Here is a 20,363-nt window from a genome sequence, read left to right as displayed (position 1 = left end):
AAAAATAATTGGGGAAAGCAGGGATGAAGCAAGTACAGACAGGTGAATATTGTTGTATAAGTCATGTTCACGGTGTCTCTCCACCTCAATGTGGTCCTTCATCTGTATTCCTTCAGTATTAATTTGGCTGATTATTTTAAAACATTCACAATTATTTTGGATGCTTTATTGGTTTTTTTGTTTTATTTTAAAATGGTTTTGCTTTAAAAGCTCTCTTTGTCCAAAAACAAGTCCTGTATTTCTGCTGTCCTTTGATGCTCCTTGTGATCTTGATACTAAAAATAAGGTTTCTCTAATGAACATGTGGAGACTAATTAATGTGAGGACCCAGAAGATTGCATCTGCATTGATTAATCCAGTGTCATTCTTGTGTTCTTCAGTTGCCCTTTGCCAGTGTTACAGCAGGCACTGATTGAATAGTTACGTTGGAAAAGAAGGGAAATGTAATCAGAGAATAAGCACAAGTGTCTTAATTCTAGTGATATTTGACCACGGTCCTTATTAGAGGTAAACTGCATTGGCACAGGTACCTGGTAGATGATAGTGCTTGTTCCATGATGTCATCACACAAAAACACCAAATTAGGTTCTTGCGTCAACTACATATCACAAGGCATGCAACATTCCTTGCCCACTTACCTTCTTTGCTGATGCCGATCCCCAATGGCGTTTTCACAACAATCTCAGCTGCCTTAGAGCTAATAACTGACCTTCCAGAATGTAAGCCCCGATGAACCACCCAGGATGGCACTAGGTGCTGAGTTCTGCCATTCAAACTACTCTGCAGTGCCCTTCTGCATCAGAGTCCCCAGATTGGGGGGGGGGGAATTGCTGTGGCAGGTGCCAGTGGCAGAGCTGGTAAGGTACCCTGCTCTTTTTGCTGCTGCTGCAAAAAAGATCCTCTCTGGAAGGATGCTGCCACTTCACGGTCCTTGTAGGGGGAATTGCTGCTACTGAGTGTCTTCCCCACTTCGAAGGACCTAGCAGACCAGCTAAGACCTTGGGTAAGCATGAGAGAGAAATTCACTGAGTTGGCATATGAAGACAAAGTTAACTTTTTCATCTTTTACACAAACCCAATTTTTAATTATCATTCAAAGTTTGTAGTTCTCTGAATTTTGCTATGCAGCAATACTACTTATACTACTACTGATAATAATAATAGTGTAAATATCTGCCTGTCTTAATGAAAAGAACATTAAAATACAGTATGCATTATACAAGGGTTGTTTACAAAATCTGTATAAAATTTCAACAAAAATTTGCATTTAAGAAAAATGCGCACCAAAATACATACTGTATAAGTGTGACTTCATTTAAGAAAAACTTATTTTTGACAAACAATTTCAAAAAATTTGCAAAAATTAGAAATCAGAATGGATGAATTCACCCATCCCAACCATTGATTCAAAAGCCCTAAATGTGAGTCTCTCATCCCATAATGTCCATGTGTCTGACTTATGACTATACTTGCCATTTCTATTTTTTTAGAAGCTATTATATTTATTTATTACCCAAGCTCTCAATATGCTTAGTTGTCCATGGCTATCCATAAGCTTTTCCTAAACAAAATGTGTATTCTTGCAATGATAATCATTCCACTATTTATTAGTTGTTATACCTCAGGTTCCACCATACTCTCAAAAAGACAGCAATGATAAACTAATCCACAGAGACCGTTCTTTCTTTATCCTAGAAAGGACTTTCTTTCTTCTGGTCCACTGCTTTTTATTCTGTGCCGCTTTTACAACTTGGGTAGAATAACTTTGACAAAACCAGTATAATTAACGTATTTCTTTTGAACCCCATTGTGAGGCTAAGACTGTTTCAACTGGTGCATTTCCCTGAATTTTTGATTTGGTGCAGATGTGTGATAAAATTCAATGCAATAAGTAGTCAAAGGCTAGAGTTAAGCATCTGCATAGTATTTTCTGCTTGTCATCAATATTTTGTTCATTGTTTAGGAAGTGCAAAAATGATTCAAGAAATTACTTAGTAATGTTGATATTGGGTTTGATCATACTCTAGGCCTATTGAAATAAATAGATTTCAAGTAAGTTACAATTCACTCATGTATTTCATCACTTTTAGGGGCCCTAAAGCATGACTAATTTAGTCTGGTTCAATGCCATTGTTGTTATTAGCTATAGTACATTTATATCAACCTTTCTACTAGACCATGTGTGATGGTTTACATCGTCCTAACTGTAAAAAATGCAAAATGTAAAGTCAAATCAAACTGAAAGAAGATAAACAGCAGAGTTAAATCAAGAGCAAACTTTTCCATCAAAGTATCGTCAACTCTTCTCCCTTACTGAGAAAGGAAGCTGGCTTTACTGCAAAGGATTCTGGAGCCTCCTGTTTTTCCACCATTTCTGCATTTTCTAATTGGCATGCATTTCCCTCCCTTCCTGGACTATTGCTTTAGCAGTAGTTTACATCCTCCCACAGTTTAATTAGGGTCAAAGGTCAAAGGCCACTAAATGCAGTGCATTGAAGGAGTGTTAATAAAACGATGCATTAAAACTGATGTTTTAACATATTAAAAGATATGTTCTCCCAGTTTTGGGCTCTAACTTAGCTATTACCAAAGGGACAGAAGCCTGAAAAATCCTGCCTAAATAAATTAAAAAGTTCCATATAGTTGCTATTTATCTATTTATTCATTAGAACCAAGATCATTGTTCTTTAAATTAACAATAATGTTCTTGTCTTTCATCCTACAGAAATGTTTGAATCCAGCAATATAGCTACTTTCCATGGACTGGTCAATAGTTCTAGTTACCATACATTCCTTTTGGATGAAGAACGGAGTAGACTCTACGTTGGAGCAAAGGATCACATATTTTCTTTCAACCTAGTCAACATCAAGGATTTTCAAATGGTATTTTCAGCCTTTTTAATCATTTTTCATCTTTAGATGTAGGCATATGGGATAAGGTGACCAAATATTTTGAGCATCAAAATGTGATAGAGTGTTCAGTGTGGGTATAAAGCAGAATGTTGAGCCACTTAGTTATGCAGGTCCATTTGCGCATTATAACCCTTATAAAAAATATTCCATATAGATAGGATAGGTGAACCCATTCCAACACATGCAGAACGTGAAAAGCTAAGCAGGATATAGTTTCCTTTTCTCTTTTGTCTTCTACCTTTGTATCACTATGATTGGAACTCAACATGCATGTATTTAAAGGCAACTTGGGCAAATAACCCCTTTGAATAGGATCTTCAGACTAAATTGCAGAAATGTTTTGATGTATTGAATTGAAATAAATGCATTCAAATTGATTCAAAGGTTAGATAGACTTTTGTACAAGTACACTAACACTTTATAGAATTGGATTTAAATACCTGAAGAGTGCTAAGAAGACGGGTAGTTCTTGACTTACGACCATTCGTTTAATGATCATTCAAAATTATGATGGCGCTGAAAAAAAGTGACTTACAACCTGTCCTCACACTTATAACCATTGCAGTGTCCCCACGGTCAAATGATCAGAATTCGGGTGCTTGGCATGTATTTACAACAGTTGCAGTGTCCCAAAGTCACATGATCACAATTTGCAACCTTCCCAAGAGGCTTCCAACAAGCAAAGTCAATGGGGAAGATTGCGTGATTCGCTTAACGACCATGGCAAAAAAGGTCATAAAGTTGGGCGTGACTTACTTAACGACCATATCAGTTAGCTAGTGATGGAAGTTCTGGTCAGGAGTATAAGCTGTCAACCAGTGGAACAGGCTGTCACATGAAATCATGAGTTTTCCATCACTAGAGGCCTTCAAACAGAGGCTGTATGGCTATCTGCCAATGATGTTCTGGTGGATGCTACACTGAACTGGAGGTTTATTTATTTATATTTCAAATTACTCACTGCCCAGCCCACTACAGAGTGACTCCGGGCAGTTTACAGTAAAAACAGAATAAACAATTAAAATAAATAAATATTAATTAAATAAATAAATATGCTAGAAAATAAACTTCCTATATGATTCTTCCAAGAGGCTGATGTTAATTAGGTGTTAATAAACTCAGGGAGCATCGTCAAGGCACCAGCCATCCCCAGGATCGGTTGTATCTTTCCTTACCCCATGCAAGTTGGCAGAGCCAAGTCTTCAATTCCCTCTGAAAAATTAGAAGGGTGGGGGCCTGCCTCACCCCTGGGGGGAGAGTATTCCATAAGGCTGGGGCAACAGCAGAGAAGGGTCTCCTCCTAGGACCTGCCAGTCCACATTCTCTCACCAACGGGGTCCTCAACATGCCCCCTCTGCCTAACCTGGTGGGATGGGTCGATGTGATGGGGGTGAGATGGTCCCTCAGGCAACCTGGACCCATGCTATGTAGGGCTTAACCAACACCTTGAATTGGACCCAGAAACAAACTGGAACTCAATGGAGCTCCTGCAGCAAAGGTGTTACATGTGCCATCCTTGGGGCACCTAAGATTGCCCATGCGGCCACATTTTGAACCAGCTGTAGCTTCCAGATACTCTTCAACGGTAGCCCCATGTACAGCTCATTGCAGCAGTCTAAACGAGAGATGACCAGGGCGTGAGTGACAGACTGAATGGACTCCTGATCTAGGAAGGGGCATAACTGGCATACAACATGAAGTTGAGCAAAGGCCCTCCTGGCCACAACTGCCGCCTGCTCCTTGAGCAGGAGTCGTGAGTCCACGAGGACCCCAAGATTACTTACTGTGTCTGTCTGGGGCAGTGCAACCCCACTGAGAACCAAAAATGGTAGACCCCCAGATACAGAGAAGATGTGATGGAATGTATCTACAAGGAGGAGAGTGATGTCAAGGCTATCAGGAAGGAGAGGCTGCATTCCAGCAGGGGAAAGTAGACAAAAGACAACACAGTTCACAGGGGGAGCATTAGAAGAGTAAGAGATTCAGGATAGCCACTCCCTAGAATCTCCCAGGGTATATCCACTAGTTGCTGTAGTATAGATTTAGTTTGGCAAGTTTCTGCCTATAAGGTATAAGCAAATAAAGGAACTGTACTCGACTGGACCGTTTCATTGTTGTTCTTGGGCTGGGCCTGACAGGAGTCTCCAATCCACAGCCTTGCCAGGAGTCAGCTGAAATCTGTTGTTCCCCATTCAGACCCCTACAGCCTCCAGGCACTGCGAAAGGGTGCATCACAGCATCACTCAGATCACCTAGGATGGAGATGTATAACTGGGTATCATCTGGGTATTGATGATACCTCATCTCATGGTGGCGGATGATCTTACCCAGTGGTTTCATGTAGGTGTTAAAAAGGAGCAGAGAGAGTTCAGAACCCTGTGGTCCCCCACAACAGAGGGGCTATGGGCCAAACCTCTTGCTCCCAATCAACACCAATTGGAGGAAGGAAGTAAACCAGCACAAAACTGTGCTGCCCACTCCCTAAGTCGGTCCAAAAGGATACCATGGTCGATGGTATTGAAAGCCACTTAGAGGTCAAGAAAAGTGAGAATGGATGCACTACCCCCATCCCACTCCTGCCAAAGATCATCCATGAGTGTGACCAATGCTGTTTCCTTCCCATATCTGGGCCTGAAACCTGACCAAAAAGGGTCCAGATAATCCATTTCATCCAGCATCACCTGGAGCTGCAATGCCACCACCTTCTCAACCACCTTCCCTAAAAAGGGGAGGTGGGAGACTGGATGAAAATTGTCCAATATGGTGGGATCTGGGGATGGTTTCTTGAGGAGGGGATGCACCAGCGCCTCTTTAAAAATGACTGGAAACACCCCCTCCCTCAAGGATGAATTCACCATCGCTTTGACCCACCCACGTGTCACCTCCCAAGCGGCCTTGGCCAGTCAGGAGGGGCATGGGTCTAGTTGACAAGTGGTGGCATTAATGGTCCAGAGGACCCTGTCCACTTCCTCAGGTCCAACAGGATCAAACTCTTCCCAGATAACAGGTTGGAAAAGATGATGTCTAAGCTTTCTTCCAACCCTATTATTTTATAATTCTGTGAATTACTCAGTTGAGTTTATTTGACTGTCGAATCACAAAATTCAAATGGACTCTTTGAATCAAATTGCAAATGTGAATCTACTTTTGGTTGATTCACACAAAAAGGATGACAAAACAGTGATGTTCCAGTTTTTAACTATTGAGAAAACAAAATGGAATGAGTTATGAATAAACACATACAAAATTGGCAGAGTAGAAATGGACTGTTTCATCCACCACAAGCCTCCATAAGGCATCCTTGGAATCTTACAAGTGCTAATCTTCATTCCTGACACTGAACACCAGATTAATTTATATACCATCAATCCAGTAAATAGTGATCATTCATCAGAAGGATGTTCTTATCTGTTCAACCTCAAAATCCAGTTTGTTCACATGTAGCTGGAAAATATAGATGGAAAAGGCCAGAGGCACTTAAAATAACTAAATTATATAAAGACTATGAATCTGATTTTATTCTTCATTTTATCACTTCAGATGTTTCCATTCAGAAGGTTAAAGTTATTAATAAGCCATTATAGATGGAATATTGAGGGCTGCATCATGATGGATGGCCTTGGCTTTGAAAGTAGAGATTTAGGTTGGAAGCTAATACACATTTCATTATGAAAGCATATATGTACTTAATAAAACATTAAATATATGCATAACATAACTATATTTTCATGAATCCTCAGTCAAAAAAGTGAGCTGGTTTAAGGGGAAAATATTGAACTAGCTATCTGTGGGAGAGAATTAAGAAGAGACAGTGCAAATAAAAATAAACCATATTATAAAATTATTGCTTTAAAACTGGCAAGGTTAGTTCTACTTTGTATTAATCCATGGCCCATTAATTCCTTAAATGATAACTTTTTTTTCCAAAGTCCTAAGCAAAGATTTGTATTCTCTGAAGATCAAGTTCAAAGCAAAGTTGGCCATTTCCTATTCTCTCTAGAGCAACCATAAAAGAAATGAGTTATTTGTTTGGATATACTGTGAGGCTCAGGATATACTGCAGAAACATCTGGAATCATTAAAGAACCAGACTGCTGCTGTAAGTAAAAAAGTGTAAACAATTTAGGGTGAATTCACACATGGACTCTGTTCTCTGTTCACACCTGCATGGTGGCTCCAGATAGTGACTGGATAAATTCATGAATCATAGGCCTACAGAAGCATCAATGTGGATGAAGGATTTGACCCTGGGAACAGCTTAGGGGAGGTTGCTGCCTTGAGTACTTATTTTCAGTGTTTGAATGCAGTGGTCTGTCCATTTTTGGAAAAAGGTCATGAAGAACAGGACTATTTGGGCTGAGCTAGCAGAAATCAGTTTCTATTGAGTTCAGAATCTTGTCTCCAGTAGTTGTCAGATACATCCAGGAAATCCAAGACCAGAATATATCCAGCATCAAGAATTCAGAGAAATGTTGCCTCTGAACATAGAGTTTCTTTTCTTTAATTTTCTTTTTTAATGAAGTACAACTACATTTGTTCACGTTTTCCAAAGAAAAAGGCTGGGCTTAAAGAAAACACAACACTCAGAGTTCTAATAGTAGTCATCTCCCCACATTCCACAGACCAGAGTTTGACACAAATAAGAAATATTTAATTCCCACTAACTGCTTTTCCAAAGCTTTTTAGATGTCCTGTTCCACCTTTTAAACTTTTTCTTGCAAGAATCTGCTTGTTTCTTTCCCCCTTTTGTGCCTGTTTTGTGAATTGCTTTGCCCAGGCTGCCATTTTCCAATTTGCTAGTTTTCCTATTTCTTTCCCTATCTCCATATTTCCCTAACTCTCTATTTCATCACTGTCTGTTATAAAGATGCTGGTGGTCTCCCTGCCTTTGGAACCTTTTTGGGGAACAGTTCAGATGGATGTAAGTCATTCAGGCTATTGTCCGTTTCATTTACACCATCCCAAAATAATACCCTCTGCCAAGGCTTCCTGCTCCCATTCCAAAAGCTGTGGTCCATTTCTTGCTGCTGTTGCTTCTTCTGCAAGAGGCAAGGCAAACACACCTCCAGCCTTTCCTTCTGACATTCTTTATAATGCTGAAAGACCTCCTGATAGTGCTGGCCTTAGGCATGATTGGGAAGGTTCTCTGGTTCCTTATTGAGATGATGGAAGTAAGCTTGTAGAAGAACTGATTGGAATTGTTGGTACTTGGCACAATTTGCCATTTGTACACACTTACTTGTACGAATCTTGCTCGACCACAGCTTCAGGCCTTCCTGAAAACATCCATGTATTTTGTTATAGATGTTCCAACTTAAAAATCCATCATGAAACCTCTACCTGCATTTGCTGTTCTTTGCCTTATTGACCTTAAATGAACTTTCCCCTGCTTTGTTTGCAAATTGATTAAAGATTAAGGTTATAGTGCAGCCACATGGCCCATTTATATTGCATGATGCTGAAATTTGATCATGTTTTATTCTATGTGCAATTCTAAAAGCTTTTTAAAAGACATACATAATTAATTAAAAGGAGTCTTTGGGCTTTTGCATTAGAAGATGAAATTGATTGTTAAGAACTAATCACAAACATAATCAGAAATGAAATTGTGAATCACTGTAGAATAATTGGCACACATCCATGATAGTAACAACCTCAGAACAACTTTAATGCAGGAACTGACTTCTAGTTATATTGAGTGACATCTTCCATTATTGCCATGCCAGGTGACTTTAGGGGAGTTGGAGTCCAACAAGCCTATGAGGAAGTATAGTGCCACATTTCCTCCATAGGACAAATGACACTCCATACACTCTAACATTCTGGTTTCCAAAATTGTCAGATATTTTTTTCAGAATCTACAAACCAGCAGGAAGGTATTGATTTATCCTCCATTTGTTTCGGTATTTATCATCCACTCTAAACACAGAAATTTCCAGCATATTTAGAAATGAAATTGTAATGGGTTATGGGTTTGAGTATTGATGGAGGGATGAGTGGATGGACGGATGATGGATAGATGGTAGGTAGGTAGGTAGGTAGGTAGGTAGGTAGATATGCTGCCTAGGTATGGAAAGTCCACTTTTTTTACTTGCTTGCATAATTTTATATAATTTTATTTTTGTATTGTCGAAGGCTTTCACGGCCGGCATACGATGGCTGGTGTGAGTCTTCCGGGCTGTGTGGCCGTGTTCTGGAGGTTTTGTTTCCTAAACAAAAGGGATCCCCTCACCGCCACAGGAGTATACCGCATACCATGCAGTTGCGGGCAAGTATACATCGGGACCACAAAATGCAGCATCCATACCAGGATAAAAGAACATGAAAGACACTGCAGACTACAGCAACCAGAAAAATCTGTAGTAGCTGAACATGCTCTCAAGCACACTGGACACAAAATCCTATTTGAAAACACAGAGATACTGGACAACACCAACAGCCACTATACCAGGCTATACCGGGAAGCCATTGAGATTCACAAACACCAGCACAGTTTCAATAAAAAAGAGGAGAGTCTAAAAATCAACAAAACCTGGCTACCAATCCTGAAAAATACAGCCTGCAAAAGGTCAACGAACTCAGCTCAACCACCAGGACATGTGAACAGTTCACACAATGAACTTGCTGATCACCCCCAGCAGCCCCTCGTTAACAATTCAATAGAAGAAAAAACCCTGCCTAATCCCCAGGAAGATACACAGATTCTGACACCAAAACAAGCAGCCACTCAGTAACCCAACCCCCCCCCACACCCCCAATCCCCCCTTCCCCCCCCCTCGGATCTCTATAAATACCTACAAAAGGGTCACATCACCCTGGGCACAGAGAGAACTGCTCCTGTCTGTGCTCCTGCACTCTGAAGATGCCGGTCACAGGTGCTGGCGAAATGTTAGGAAACAAAACCTCCAGAACACGGCCACACAGCCCGGAAGACCCACACCAGCCAATTTTATTTTTGTTTATCTGAGTACTGAATTCTTGCCATCTGGTCTCCAACTATAAATAAAATGTTACTGTTGTTGTTAGGGTACAAAACATGGTGTGTCGTGCATACCTTTGTTTATGACATAACATGTTCCAGGCCATCTAGGAAAGGAAGACAATCTTGGATTTAAAATGACACCCACTCTGCTGTTCCATCTACTTCTTTCTAAGCAAACAGAAATATATATCCATATCCATATATATAGATATATAGATATATAAAAACCCGAACAAAATCCTGCACAATGCCCAGTTTTGCTATCTTATCCATCCAGGCTGATCAATTCCAGTTGGATTTAATTCTGGAAATTTGCTCTCAATAAATGTTTTCATGTGAATTACTTATGTGGATATATGTATGTGCGCATATTTAGAACCTTCTGTACCCCTCTAATATATACCCTACGCTCCAAGTAAGGACAGGGGTGTAGATTATAGCCTATAAGTTTTTGGAGGGCAGGGTATAATGAATAGCTATTGTTTAAAATTATTTGCTTATAAAATAAAGAACCTCATTTATGAAATTAATTTTTCATTATTTGCATATATCAGCTATCCTCTCTCTCATGCACAAACTGCTCTCAGACACACAACATACACAGATACTCCGTTTCCTCCTTCCAAGAAAAGCAACAGAAAAGACTAGGGAAAGGAGAGAAAGAAAAGGCAGGGAATAGAAGTGGATGGAGAATGGAAGAGGACAGGGAAGGGTAAGGGGGAAAAAACAGACTATTGCCTGAAGGGTTAAACTTACTGGCAGAAGCAATGTTTGATCTTCAGGCTAATCTTCAAAAACTTTCCCACTTTTCTACATCCATTTGTACCTTTTGCTTGTTTGCAATATTGCAATATTGCTTCTATTCTTACTTAATTTTCACAGCCTGCCTCCCTTCCACTGACAATTTTTGGGGAAAGAAACCTCATCTTTGTATTGGATAATTATCTTCACTGAAATCAGATTTGGGGCTTTTAGGTCGATAGGGCCTTAATCTAGAAGAGCCCAGAAAAGTCAAATAGCATAGAGATGAACACCGCAGTCCCTATCATGATGAAGTGAAAAAAGGAAGGTACAATATCTATAAAGTGAGTTTCATTACAGAAAAAAATAATCCTAAAGAGCAAGCATGTTCTGGATTGTGATTACTATTCTGGATTGCTAAAGCATGAAATGACATAATGTGATTTTGACTTTACATCCGTAGATTGCATGGCCTGTATCTCATAGTCGTCGGGATGAGTGCAAGTGGGCTGGAAAAGATGTTCTAGTAAGTAGAAATCTTTATCATTTCTCGCACTTCTCCTTGAATAAGGCTGGTCAGTATTTTGTGATCTCTTGTCTGTTTCAATTTTAAAGCTTTGGTTTGTACTCACTTGCTGCCTTTTTCTTAAATAATGTCAAGTTGGGTTAAGCTTGGACACCAGTGCTTCTTTTTCTCCCTGTGCATCCCTGTGAGGGTAGATTTACATGTAATGGAATGAGGGAATGAGCATATAATTATCCCCTTATTTAAGAATTCTTAAGAGTTTGACCTCATTCCTGTAAGACAGCTCAGGCTGTCAATTTGCAGGCGCATGGAATAGGCAGGCCATTGTGAGCGCAATAAGAGTCATTAATGTCAAGAAGCTTTGAAGGCCTCGGGGGGGGTCTTCCTTGACAAGAACACAGGGATGCCTTCCTGATGTTAATTTCCTTCTTCCTATTGTGGTTGAAAAAAGGGGGAAAAACATTTATTTTATGCATTCTTTCCTATACCATCACTCTTTCCTCCTCAATCTTTTCAGCCCTTCCATATTATTTATTAGATAATATGGGAAATTGTAATATGTTGGGTGTGACTGTAATACTGGGGGAGGATAAATAAATAAAGAGATGGAATTATACAGAAACTGAACACATTCTTATAAGACAAAGGGAAAAATCACTGTGTTTGTAATAGTAAAAGACAGCATAGAGCTTGCCCCAAGTGAATATTTAGAGATGGTTCAGCAAAATATTCATAATAGCAGCTGCTAGAGATCTGTATTCTGTCTCAGGTCGTAAATGAAATGGATTCCTTAACCAGAACTTGGTTCAGAATCAGGAGTCAAATATTTAAAATAACTGCGTTGATCTTCATCCACAGAAAGAATAAGCAAAAATTCCCTGAATAGAGAAGGAAGAGTGTCATAAATAATACAGTGGCCCTGTTTAAAGATCATGTTAGGCTAACGTCTGAAGAATTAGTCTTAGGCTTAAACCAAACCAATTGTTTTTCCCGTAGAACAAGCATGAGGTGATGCCTTTTGTAAGGCCAAGTTTTAAGAATACAGAAAATGAATGAATTCTTCATTTTCTCCCCAAGGAAAAGATAAAAAATTATATCCAGTAGGCTTTTTAAGAAAAATATTTATCAAGGAGAAAATGGGAAATACAGTCTAAAGAACACTTAAATGCAATATAATGAAGGTATTCTTACGATAACAAGTATTTTGCATTTTTGAATGTCTAGAAGTTAATAAATCACAAACGTTTGGAGTTTTAACAATTTTTTATTTTATTTTAAATGAAGTTACTATGAATCTCAAGTAATAACAGTTCTATTCTGAAGAACGTCCCTAGCAATAGTCTACTTGCAGCAGCTATATCGCTTCTATGAAATGAATATTAACTGTATGTAGCTTGTACAAACCCGACTGGTAACCTCAAACATGACCTGAGATTAAAGGTTTCTTTGGTAACTATGTTGGATAGCAGGCTGCATTTTCACTCTGCTGGAGTCCACGTAATTCCTTCTCCATTAATGTCAATCACAGAGTACCATTGACATTGATATATTTGGGGGTCTGACATTTCAAGAGTTGTACCAGACACTGATAAATATGGAGGCTCTCCAACAGCTCAGCTTGCTTTTTTGAAAAGAGACTTAACAATTTGGAGGAAATAAAAATGCAGATGGGCCATCCAGTTTCTCATGTTTCCGTAATGCAACCTTTCATCTCTGTGGGAAATGGTACATAATGTGCTAAGTTGTGTTGTACTGGGGATGTATTAATCAAGCAAAACCCAGTTTGAGTCATTGATTTGATTCAGTTTGATCCACATTTATGATTTGATTCATAAAAATTGATCCAATTTGATCTAGATGCCTGAATCAAATCATTGCACCAAATCAATCCAAGAGAAAAAAAAATATTTCTGGCCATGCAGAATAACATCCAAATCATTCCAAATGGCTAATGTTGGACTGGCACTGGAGAGACCTGGGTCCCAGGCACCCCTCATCCATGAGTGATCTTTGGCCAATCACTCTCTCTAAGCCCAGACTACCTTGCAGGGTAGTTATTGGGAGGAAAAATAGACAGAGAAGGAGCCCTGTACAGCTCCTTGAGCTCCTGAATGAACAGTAGGACATAAATGTAACCAAAAAAAAAAAAATGATTTAGAAGTATAAAATTTAATTTGATTTATCTATTAGATTTAGAAAACAACTTCAGAGATTTGGTTTCTGAATCTGAATCAAATCTTAAAATCCCTATCTCTGTGTTATATTTTCACTGCTTATTCCTATGCTAAGAAACTGACAAGCAGCTAGAAAGTATTATTATTGTGGTTGGTTGCACAGTCAGCCACATGTTTAGACTTGATTTGGCATTTTTATCCACCTAACAAGTCCTTCCCAAGGACCTGGGATAGGCAGATGTAGTTGTCTGATGGTGTTAAAGGTATCGTTGCAAGATATAAACTGTTCCAAGTAAAGCTGCCTTTTGCAATTGACTGATGGTGATTTTGTCAATGCCGATAATGTTCAAGTGGTGCTCCAGATGGTTTGGAATTGCACCCAAGGTGCCTATTACTATTGGTACTATCTTTGTTTACTTTTGCCATAGTCATTCTACTTCTATTTGCAGGTCTTTATATTTTGTGATTTTCTCCAGTTCTTTCTGTTCTGTTCTGCTGTCTCCTGGTATTGCAATGTCCACTATGTAGACTTTTTTGTCTTTCTTATCAACAATTGTTAAGTCTGGGGTGTTGTGTGGCAGGTGCTTGTCTGTTTGAATTCTAAAGTCCCAGAGCACTTTAGCTTCTTCATTTTCTATTACTTTGTCATATTACTATTATTATTATTATTATTCCCACTTTTTTATATATAACTCAAGGCAGAAGACATACTTAATACTCTTGCCTCTATAACAACCCTGTGACCTGACTGCAACAAAATATCTATACGCAAATTAACATTGGAAAAAATCACATACCCCTAAAATCCAAAATGCATAGGTCCCAACTCATAAAATCCTTTCTTGGAAAGGAAAGCCTTATTTCATAAAGAAGTGTCCGACTTCTGTTCCATCCACAGTGTTTCACAGCTTTTTTCCTGTGCTTTCCTTGTGTGTGCACTGTAAGCCTTGTAATGGGCCGTTCACAAATGAAGAATTTCAGGTGCTTTGGCCATGACCAACTGATGGATTGTACATACAAAAGCTGTTTTATACATAATTGTATTCTGCTTTTCAGTGTAATAGTTCTCAGAGTTGCTCTCTCTCTCATACACACACACACACACACGCACACCACAGACCCGCAGCACAAAATGGCACCAGTCAGCAGCCCCTGGACCCCTGCCTGCTGGCTGGCCCACAAAGGGCTTTCTTGCAGGGAAACAGATGTAGAAATGGAAGTCAGTTGATCTTAATGCTTTTCCTTGGGGGTAATTGGTTTGTGTATAAACCAAAAGGTTTACCTTTGCAGTCCCCAGTCTTTGTTTCAGAACTTTGAAGACTTTGCTTCCAAAATAAAATGAGACCAAATAATTCAGATGTAACATATGCCTTCTAATCCATTGTAAATTAAGAATCTGTCATCTTTTTGCATATACGTTTGCAGTTGGTTGCCAAGTTCCATATGTTTAACTAATGTTTCCCCAGATATATGGAACAGAGATAGAATTTGGATATAAAATTACTGGATTGTTTTATGGAACATTTATAAATATCACTTTATAACAATCATATATAGTATTGATTAGGCCTCTTCAAGTAATTAATGCTCTGAATGAGATTCAAAGCTTCAAATGGATTTAACAAATCAAATTGATGGATTGATTCAGTTCATCAGATTGAATGCATCCAAATTTCATGAATGGAACTGAATGTTACACACCTAATATATATAAAACTCTTTGTATTAAAGTTTTGAAGTTTTTTTTTTTTAATGATAAAATGATTGCTGAAATCCATTGTTGCTTCACAAATACACATGTACTGCTTCATTTTTAAGTTTGTCAGTTGAGGGCCCTTGTTTGACATGATGTGAGGGATCTTTCCATTAAACGGTTCTTTCCATTAAATCAGCTCTGGTTTAGTGCCAGCCTTCTTAATCCCTAAAATATGCTCAACACAGAATGTCATGAGAATATTCTGATACTAGCATGAGAAACTACATTCCTCTATTCCATCTTTTAGAATAAGAGTCATCATAACCTTCAGAAACAAGCTTGCAGCTTTTTCAGTGTTAGGAATAGAAATACAGAGAAACAGTCTTATATACTTCATCCTGGGAAGAATCGGTAGATGTTCACTGACCCAGTGTAAGAGCTGAGTGACCCCCTCAGGGTTTCTCTACAGAATGATTAGGTGAGCAGTGGCTACAATAAAAGGTTAAATTGTCCAAGCTGTAGCTAGTAGGTTTAACTTTGCTGGTCAAGAAAATTTACTGTTACAAAAGGATGTTTACATAATACATAATAGGGGGTTCACACAATTCCCTCCAGCAAACAAGTTGAACAAGATACAAGGAGCTGCAGAAGAGACCAAGGACTACTTGTACCATATGCTATGACAGGCACTGTAACTGCATGGGCTGTGTGAATTACCCAAGACCCAATTCGAGTCTGTGATTCAGTCTAAGTATGAAGTAAGAATTATCTGTGCATGCACATGTACAAAAATCCACTGAATCTTCAAACTGTTTGAAAGGCATATCATTCAGTTCAGGATATCAGACTGATTCAAAGAATTTGCTCAAATCATCTTTGAACTGAATCTTTGAAAAGTCATTGCAACCCCTAATCCCTCTACCACAAAAAATGCTTCTCCCCGTTAGAATAATTCTCCTTCATGAGGCACGTTCCTGTTGGATCCTGCCTGTCTTTGCTTGAAGAGCTCTAAGCTCAGATGTACCACTGACAAGATAAGATGCCTTGTCTGATGGTCATATGGACCACGGGAGCGTGCCCCACCATACCTTTTGGCTGGATGTGTAAGACAGCACCCACAAGAGTAGAATTAACTTGTACCTGGGGTAGGGCACCCCTTCATGGATGCTCCAAGGATGACATGGTGTCCAGCACTTACTGAAGGCTTGGCAGCTGCTTTGAGGGCCCTTAATGGTCTCATGTTCATGTATACTCTTCTGCAGAAGAAGGCTTCCAGTAGCCCTTCTAGTGAAGCCAGGGACCTAAAGTGGCTCACCTCTTGCTTCAGTTGGAAGCCCTGAGGCAGAACAACTTCTGCACATGCAGAGCACTACCTCAGATCCAGTTGCTCTTGATCTGACATGATGCAGCTCTCCAAAGTGAGAGCTATCGGTTTTATACAATTGCAGCATAGGTACATGGTACCTAGGTTGTTGTTGTTGTTTAGTCGTTAAGTCATGTCCGACTCTTCGTGACCCCATGAACCATATTGCGCCAGGCCTTCCTGTCCTTCACTGCCTCCCTGAGTTTGCTCAGTTTCATGCTCATTGCTTCAGTGATGCTATCTAACCATCTCATCCTCTGCCGTCCTCTTCTCCTTTTGCCTTCAATCTTTCCCAGCATCAGGGTCTTCTCCAAAGAGATCTCTCTTCGCATTAGGTGGCCAAAATATCTGAGCTTGAGCTTCATTATCGATCCTTCCAATGAGCAATCAGGGTTGATTTCCTTTAAGATTGACTGGTTTGACCTCCTAGCAGTCCAGGGGACTCTCAAGAGTCTTCTCCAGCACCACAGTTCAAAGGCATCAATTCTTCGGCGCTCGGCCTTTTTTATGGTCCAGCTCTCACAGCCATACATTACTACTGGAAAAACCATAGCTTTGACTATGCGGATCTTTGTCGGCAAGGTGACGTCTCTGCTTTTTAATATGCTATCTAGGCTTGCCATAGCTTTCCTCCCAAGGAGCAAGCGTCTTTTAATTTCATGGCTGCAGTCTCCATCTGCGGTGATCTTGGAGCCCAAATAAATGAAGTCTGTTACTGCTTCCATTTCTACCCCTTCTATTTGCCAGGAATTGATGGGTCCAGATGCCATGATCTTAGTTTTTTTAATGTTGAGTTTCAAGCCAGCTTTTGCACTCTCCTCTTTCACCCTCATCAAGAGGCTCTTTAGTTCTTCTTCACTTTCTGCCATTAGGGTGGTATCGTCCGCATATCTGAGGTTGTTGATGATTCTCCCTGCAATCTTAATTCCGGCTTGTGATTCTTCCAGCCTGGCATTTCTCATGATGTACTCTGCATATAGGTTAAATAAGCAGGGTGACAGTATACAGCCTTGTCGTACACCTTTCCCTATTTTGAACCAATCGGTTGTTCCATGACCGGTTCTAACTGTTGCTTCTTGGCCCGCATACAGATTTCTCAGGAGACAGGTAAGGTGGTCTGGTATTCCCATCTCTTTAAGAATTTGCCACAGTTTGTTGTGATCCACACAATCAAAGGCTTTTGCATAGTCAATGAAGCAGAAGTAGATATTTTTCTGGAACTCTCGTGCTTTCTCCATGATCCAGCGAATGTTGGCGATTTGATCTCTAGTTCCTCTGCCTCTTCGAAACCCAGCTTGTACATCCGGTAGTTCTCGGTTCATGTATTGCTGAAGCCTAGCTTGTAGGATTTTGAGCATAACCTTGCTAGCATGTGAAATGAGTGCAATTGTGCGATAGTTTGAGCATTCTTTGGCGTTGCCCTTCTTTGGAATTGGAACGTAAACTGACCTTTTCCAATCCCGTGGCCACTGTTGCGTTTTCCAAACTTGCTGGCATATTGAGTGCAGCACTTTAACACCATCATCTTTTAGTATTTTAAATAACTCAGCTGGAATACTGTCATCTCCACTAGCTTTGTTGTTAGCAATGCTTCCTAAGGCCCACTTGACTTCACTCTCTAGGATGTCTGGCTCAAGGTCAGTGATCACACCAGTGTGGACATCAGGGACATTAAGATCTTTCTTGTATAGTTCTTCTGTGTATTCTTGCCACCTCTTCTTAATCTCTTCTGCTTCTGTTAGGTCCCTGCCTTTTTTGTCCTTTATCATGCCCATCTTTGCACTAAACGTTCCTTTCATATCTCCAATTTTCTTGTAGAGATCTCTAGTCTTCCCCATTCTATTGTTTTCCTCAATTTCTTTGCATTGTTCATTTAAGAAGGCCTTCTTATCTCTCCTGGCTATTCTCTGGAAATCTGCATTCAGTTGCTTATATCTTTCCCTTTCACCCTTGCTTTTCGCATTCCTTCTTTCCACAGCTATTTGTAAAGCCTCATCAGACAGCCATTTTGCTTTCTTGCATTTCTTTTTCCTTGGGATGGTTTTCGTTGCTGCCTCCTGTACAATGTTACAGACCTCCGTCCATAGTTCTTCAGGCACTCTGTCTACCAAATCTAATCCTCTAAATGTATTCATCGCCTTCACTGTGTACTCACAAGGAATATGATCTAAGTCATACCTGAGTGGTCTAGTGGTTTTCCCTACATTCTTCAATTTAAGCCTAAATTTTGCAGTAAGAAGCTCATGATCTGAGCCACAGTCGGCTCCTGGTCTTGTTTTTGCTGTCTGTATAGAGCTTCTCCATCTTTGGCTGCAAAGTATGTAATCAATCTGGTTTCAGTATTGACCATCTGGTGATGTCCATGTTAGAGTCGTCTCTTGTGTTGTTGGAAAAGAGTGTTTGCTATGACTAGCTTGTTCTCTTGACAGAACTCTATTAGCCTTTGCCCTGCTTCATTTTGTACTCCAAGGCCAAACTTGCCTGTTATTCCGATTACTCCTTGACTTCCTACTTTAGCATTCCAATCCCCTATGATGAAAAGGACATCTTTTTTTGGTGCTAGTTCTAGAAGGTGTTGTAGGTCTTCATAGAACCGGTCAACTTCAGCTTCTTCGGCATCAGTGGTTGCGGCATAGACTTGGATTACTGTGATGTTGAATGGTTTGCCTTGGATACGCACTGAGATCATTCTGTCGTTTTTGAGGTTGTACCCCATTACTGCCTTTCCCACTCTCTTATTGACTATGAGTGCAACTCCATTTCTTCTAAGGGTTTCTTGCCCACAGTAGTAGATATAATGGTCACCCGAATTAAATTCACCCATTCCCGTCCATTTCAGTTCGCTGATTCCCAAGATGTCGACGTTCAATCTTGTCATCTCATGTTTGACCACATCCAGCTTGCCTTGGTTCATAGATCTTACATTCCAGGTACCTATACAATATTGTTCTTTACAGCATCGGACCTTCTTTTCGCTTCCAGATACATCCACAGCTGAACGTCCTTTCGGCTTTGGCCCAGCCGCTTCACTCTTTCTGGAGCTACTTGGAAATGCCCTCCGCTCTTCCCCAGTAGCATATTGGACACCTTCCGACCTGAGGGGCTCATCTTCCGGCGTCATATCTTTTAGCCTTTTAACATTGTCCATGGGGTTTTCTTGGCAAGGATACTGGAGTGGGTTGCCATTTCGTTCTCCAGTGGACCACATTTTGTCAGAACTCTCTGTCATGACCTGTCCGTCTTGGGTGGCCCTGCACGGTATAGCTCATGGCTTCACTGAGTTACGCAAGCCCCTTCGCCACGACAAGGCAGTGATCCATGAAGGGGGGTACCTAGGTACATAGGCACAAAAGTAAATCCCATTGATTTTGCAATGTGAAGAAAAAGGATATTGTAAGTTTATGCAAACTTTGTTTTAAAAAAAAAAAAAAAATTGAGATGTCACAAAGGGTTAATTGAGCCAAGTAACCTCATCTCTGTTGTAGTAAAACTTACCTATGCTTCCTGCTTCACTTAGTCTCTTCCGGATTAACTGATTTCCACAGCTTCAGAACCTCTAAGGATCTTACAGGCGTGTTAGAAAAAGCAACTTGGCAACTCTTATTTCAACAAATGTGACTTGGTGCCAGATCTTAATTGAAGGGAAATTTTAAACTTCCTTCTATTAAGGTGTTTCATCCTAATTTTTCCTATGGGAAAATAAGGAAAGACAAAATCGAAGTTGCTTTAAACATTTTAAAGTCATACAGTGAGGTATAAGCAAGCTCATTGTTGAGCTTCTGTGGGGTATTTGCTGAAAACATATAAGCATTGCTAAGCAACTGCTTCATATAGATTCAGCAATCTGCCACTCTCTTTCAACACATCTTGCATGTTACATTCCCTCTCCCCTTTCGACTGAGAACTTTGAAGTGCATTTATCGCAAACGGCTGCATCTGGAAATCTTTACCGGATATGTAGAAACCAC

The 20,363-nt window shown here is 40.0% G+C and overlaps 1 protein-coding gene and 1 pseudogene across 2 annotated transcripts in view; one reads left to right on the top strand and one right to left on the bottom strand.

Moving 5' to 3' along the window:
- The window catches only part of SEMA3A (semaphorin 3A), a 191,895-nt gene that overhangs the window by 59,398 nt on the left and 112,134 nt on the right, over nucleotides 1–20,363 (top strand). For both annotated transcript variants that reach the window (XM_088134821.1, XM_088134822.1), the window contains exons 2-3: nucleotides 2,726–2,883; nucleotides 11,100–11,162. In XM_088134821.1, the coding sequence (XP_087990947.1) occupies nucleotides 2,726–2,883; nucleotides 11,100–11,162 (221 nt within the window). The remainder of the gene's footprint in view (nucleotides 1–2,725; nucleotides 2,884–11,099; nucleotides 11,163–20,363) is intronic.
- LOC148216589 (surfeit locus protein 2-like) lies at nucleotides 7,574–9,999 on the bottom strand (annotated as a pseudogene).

This window comes from Python bivittatus, unplaced genomic scaffold (assembly GCF_059951505.1).
Source record: "Python bivittatus isolate LINGU-HERP-01145 unplaced genomic scaffold, Pbiv_v1 ctg000120_np1212, whole genome shotgun sequence".
NCBI lineage: Eukaryota > Metazoa > Chordata > Lepidosauria > Squamata > Pythonidae > Python > Python bivittatus.
Note: the sequence above shows the minus strand (reverse complement) of the source record. Positions and strands in the feature narration are given on the sequence as shown.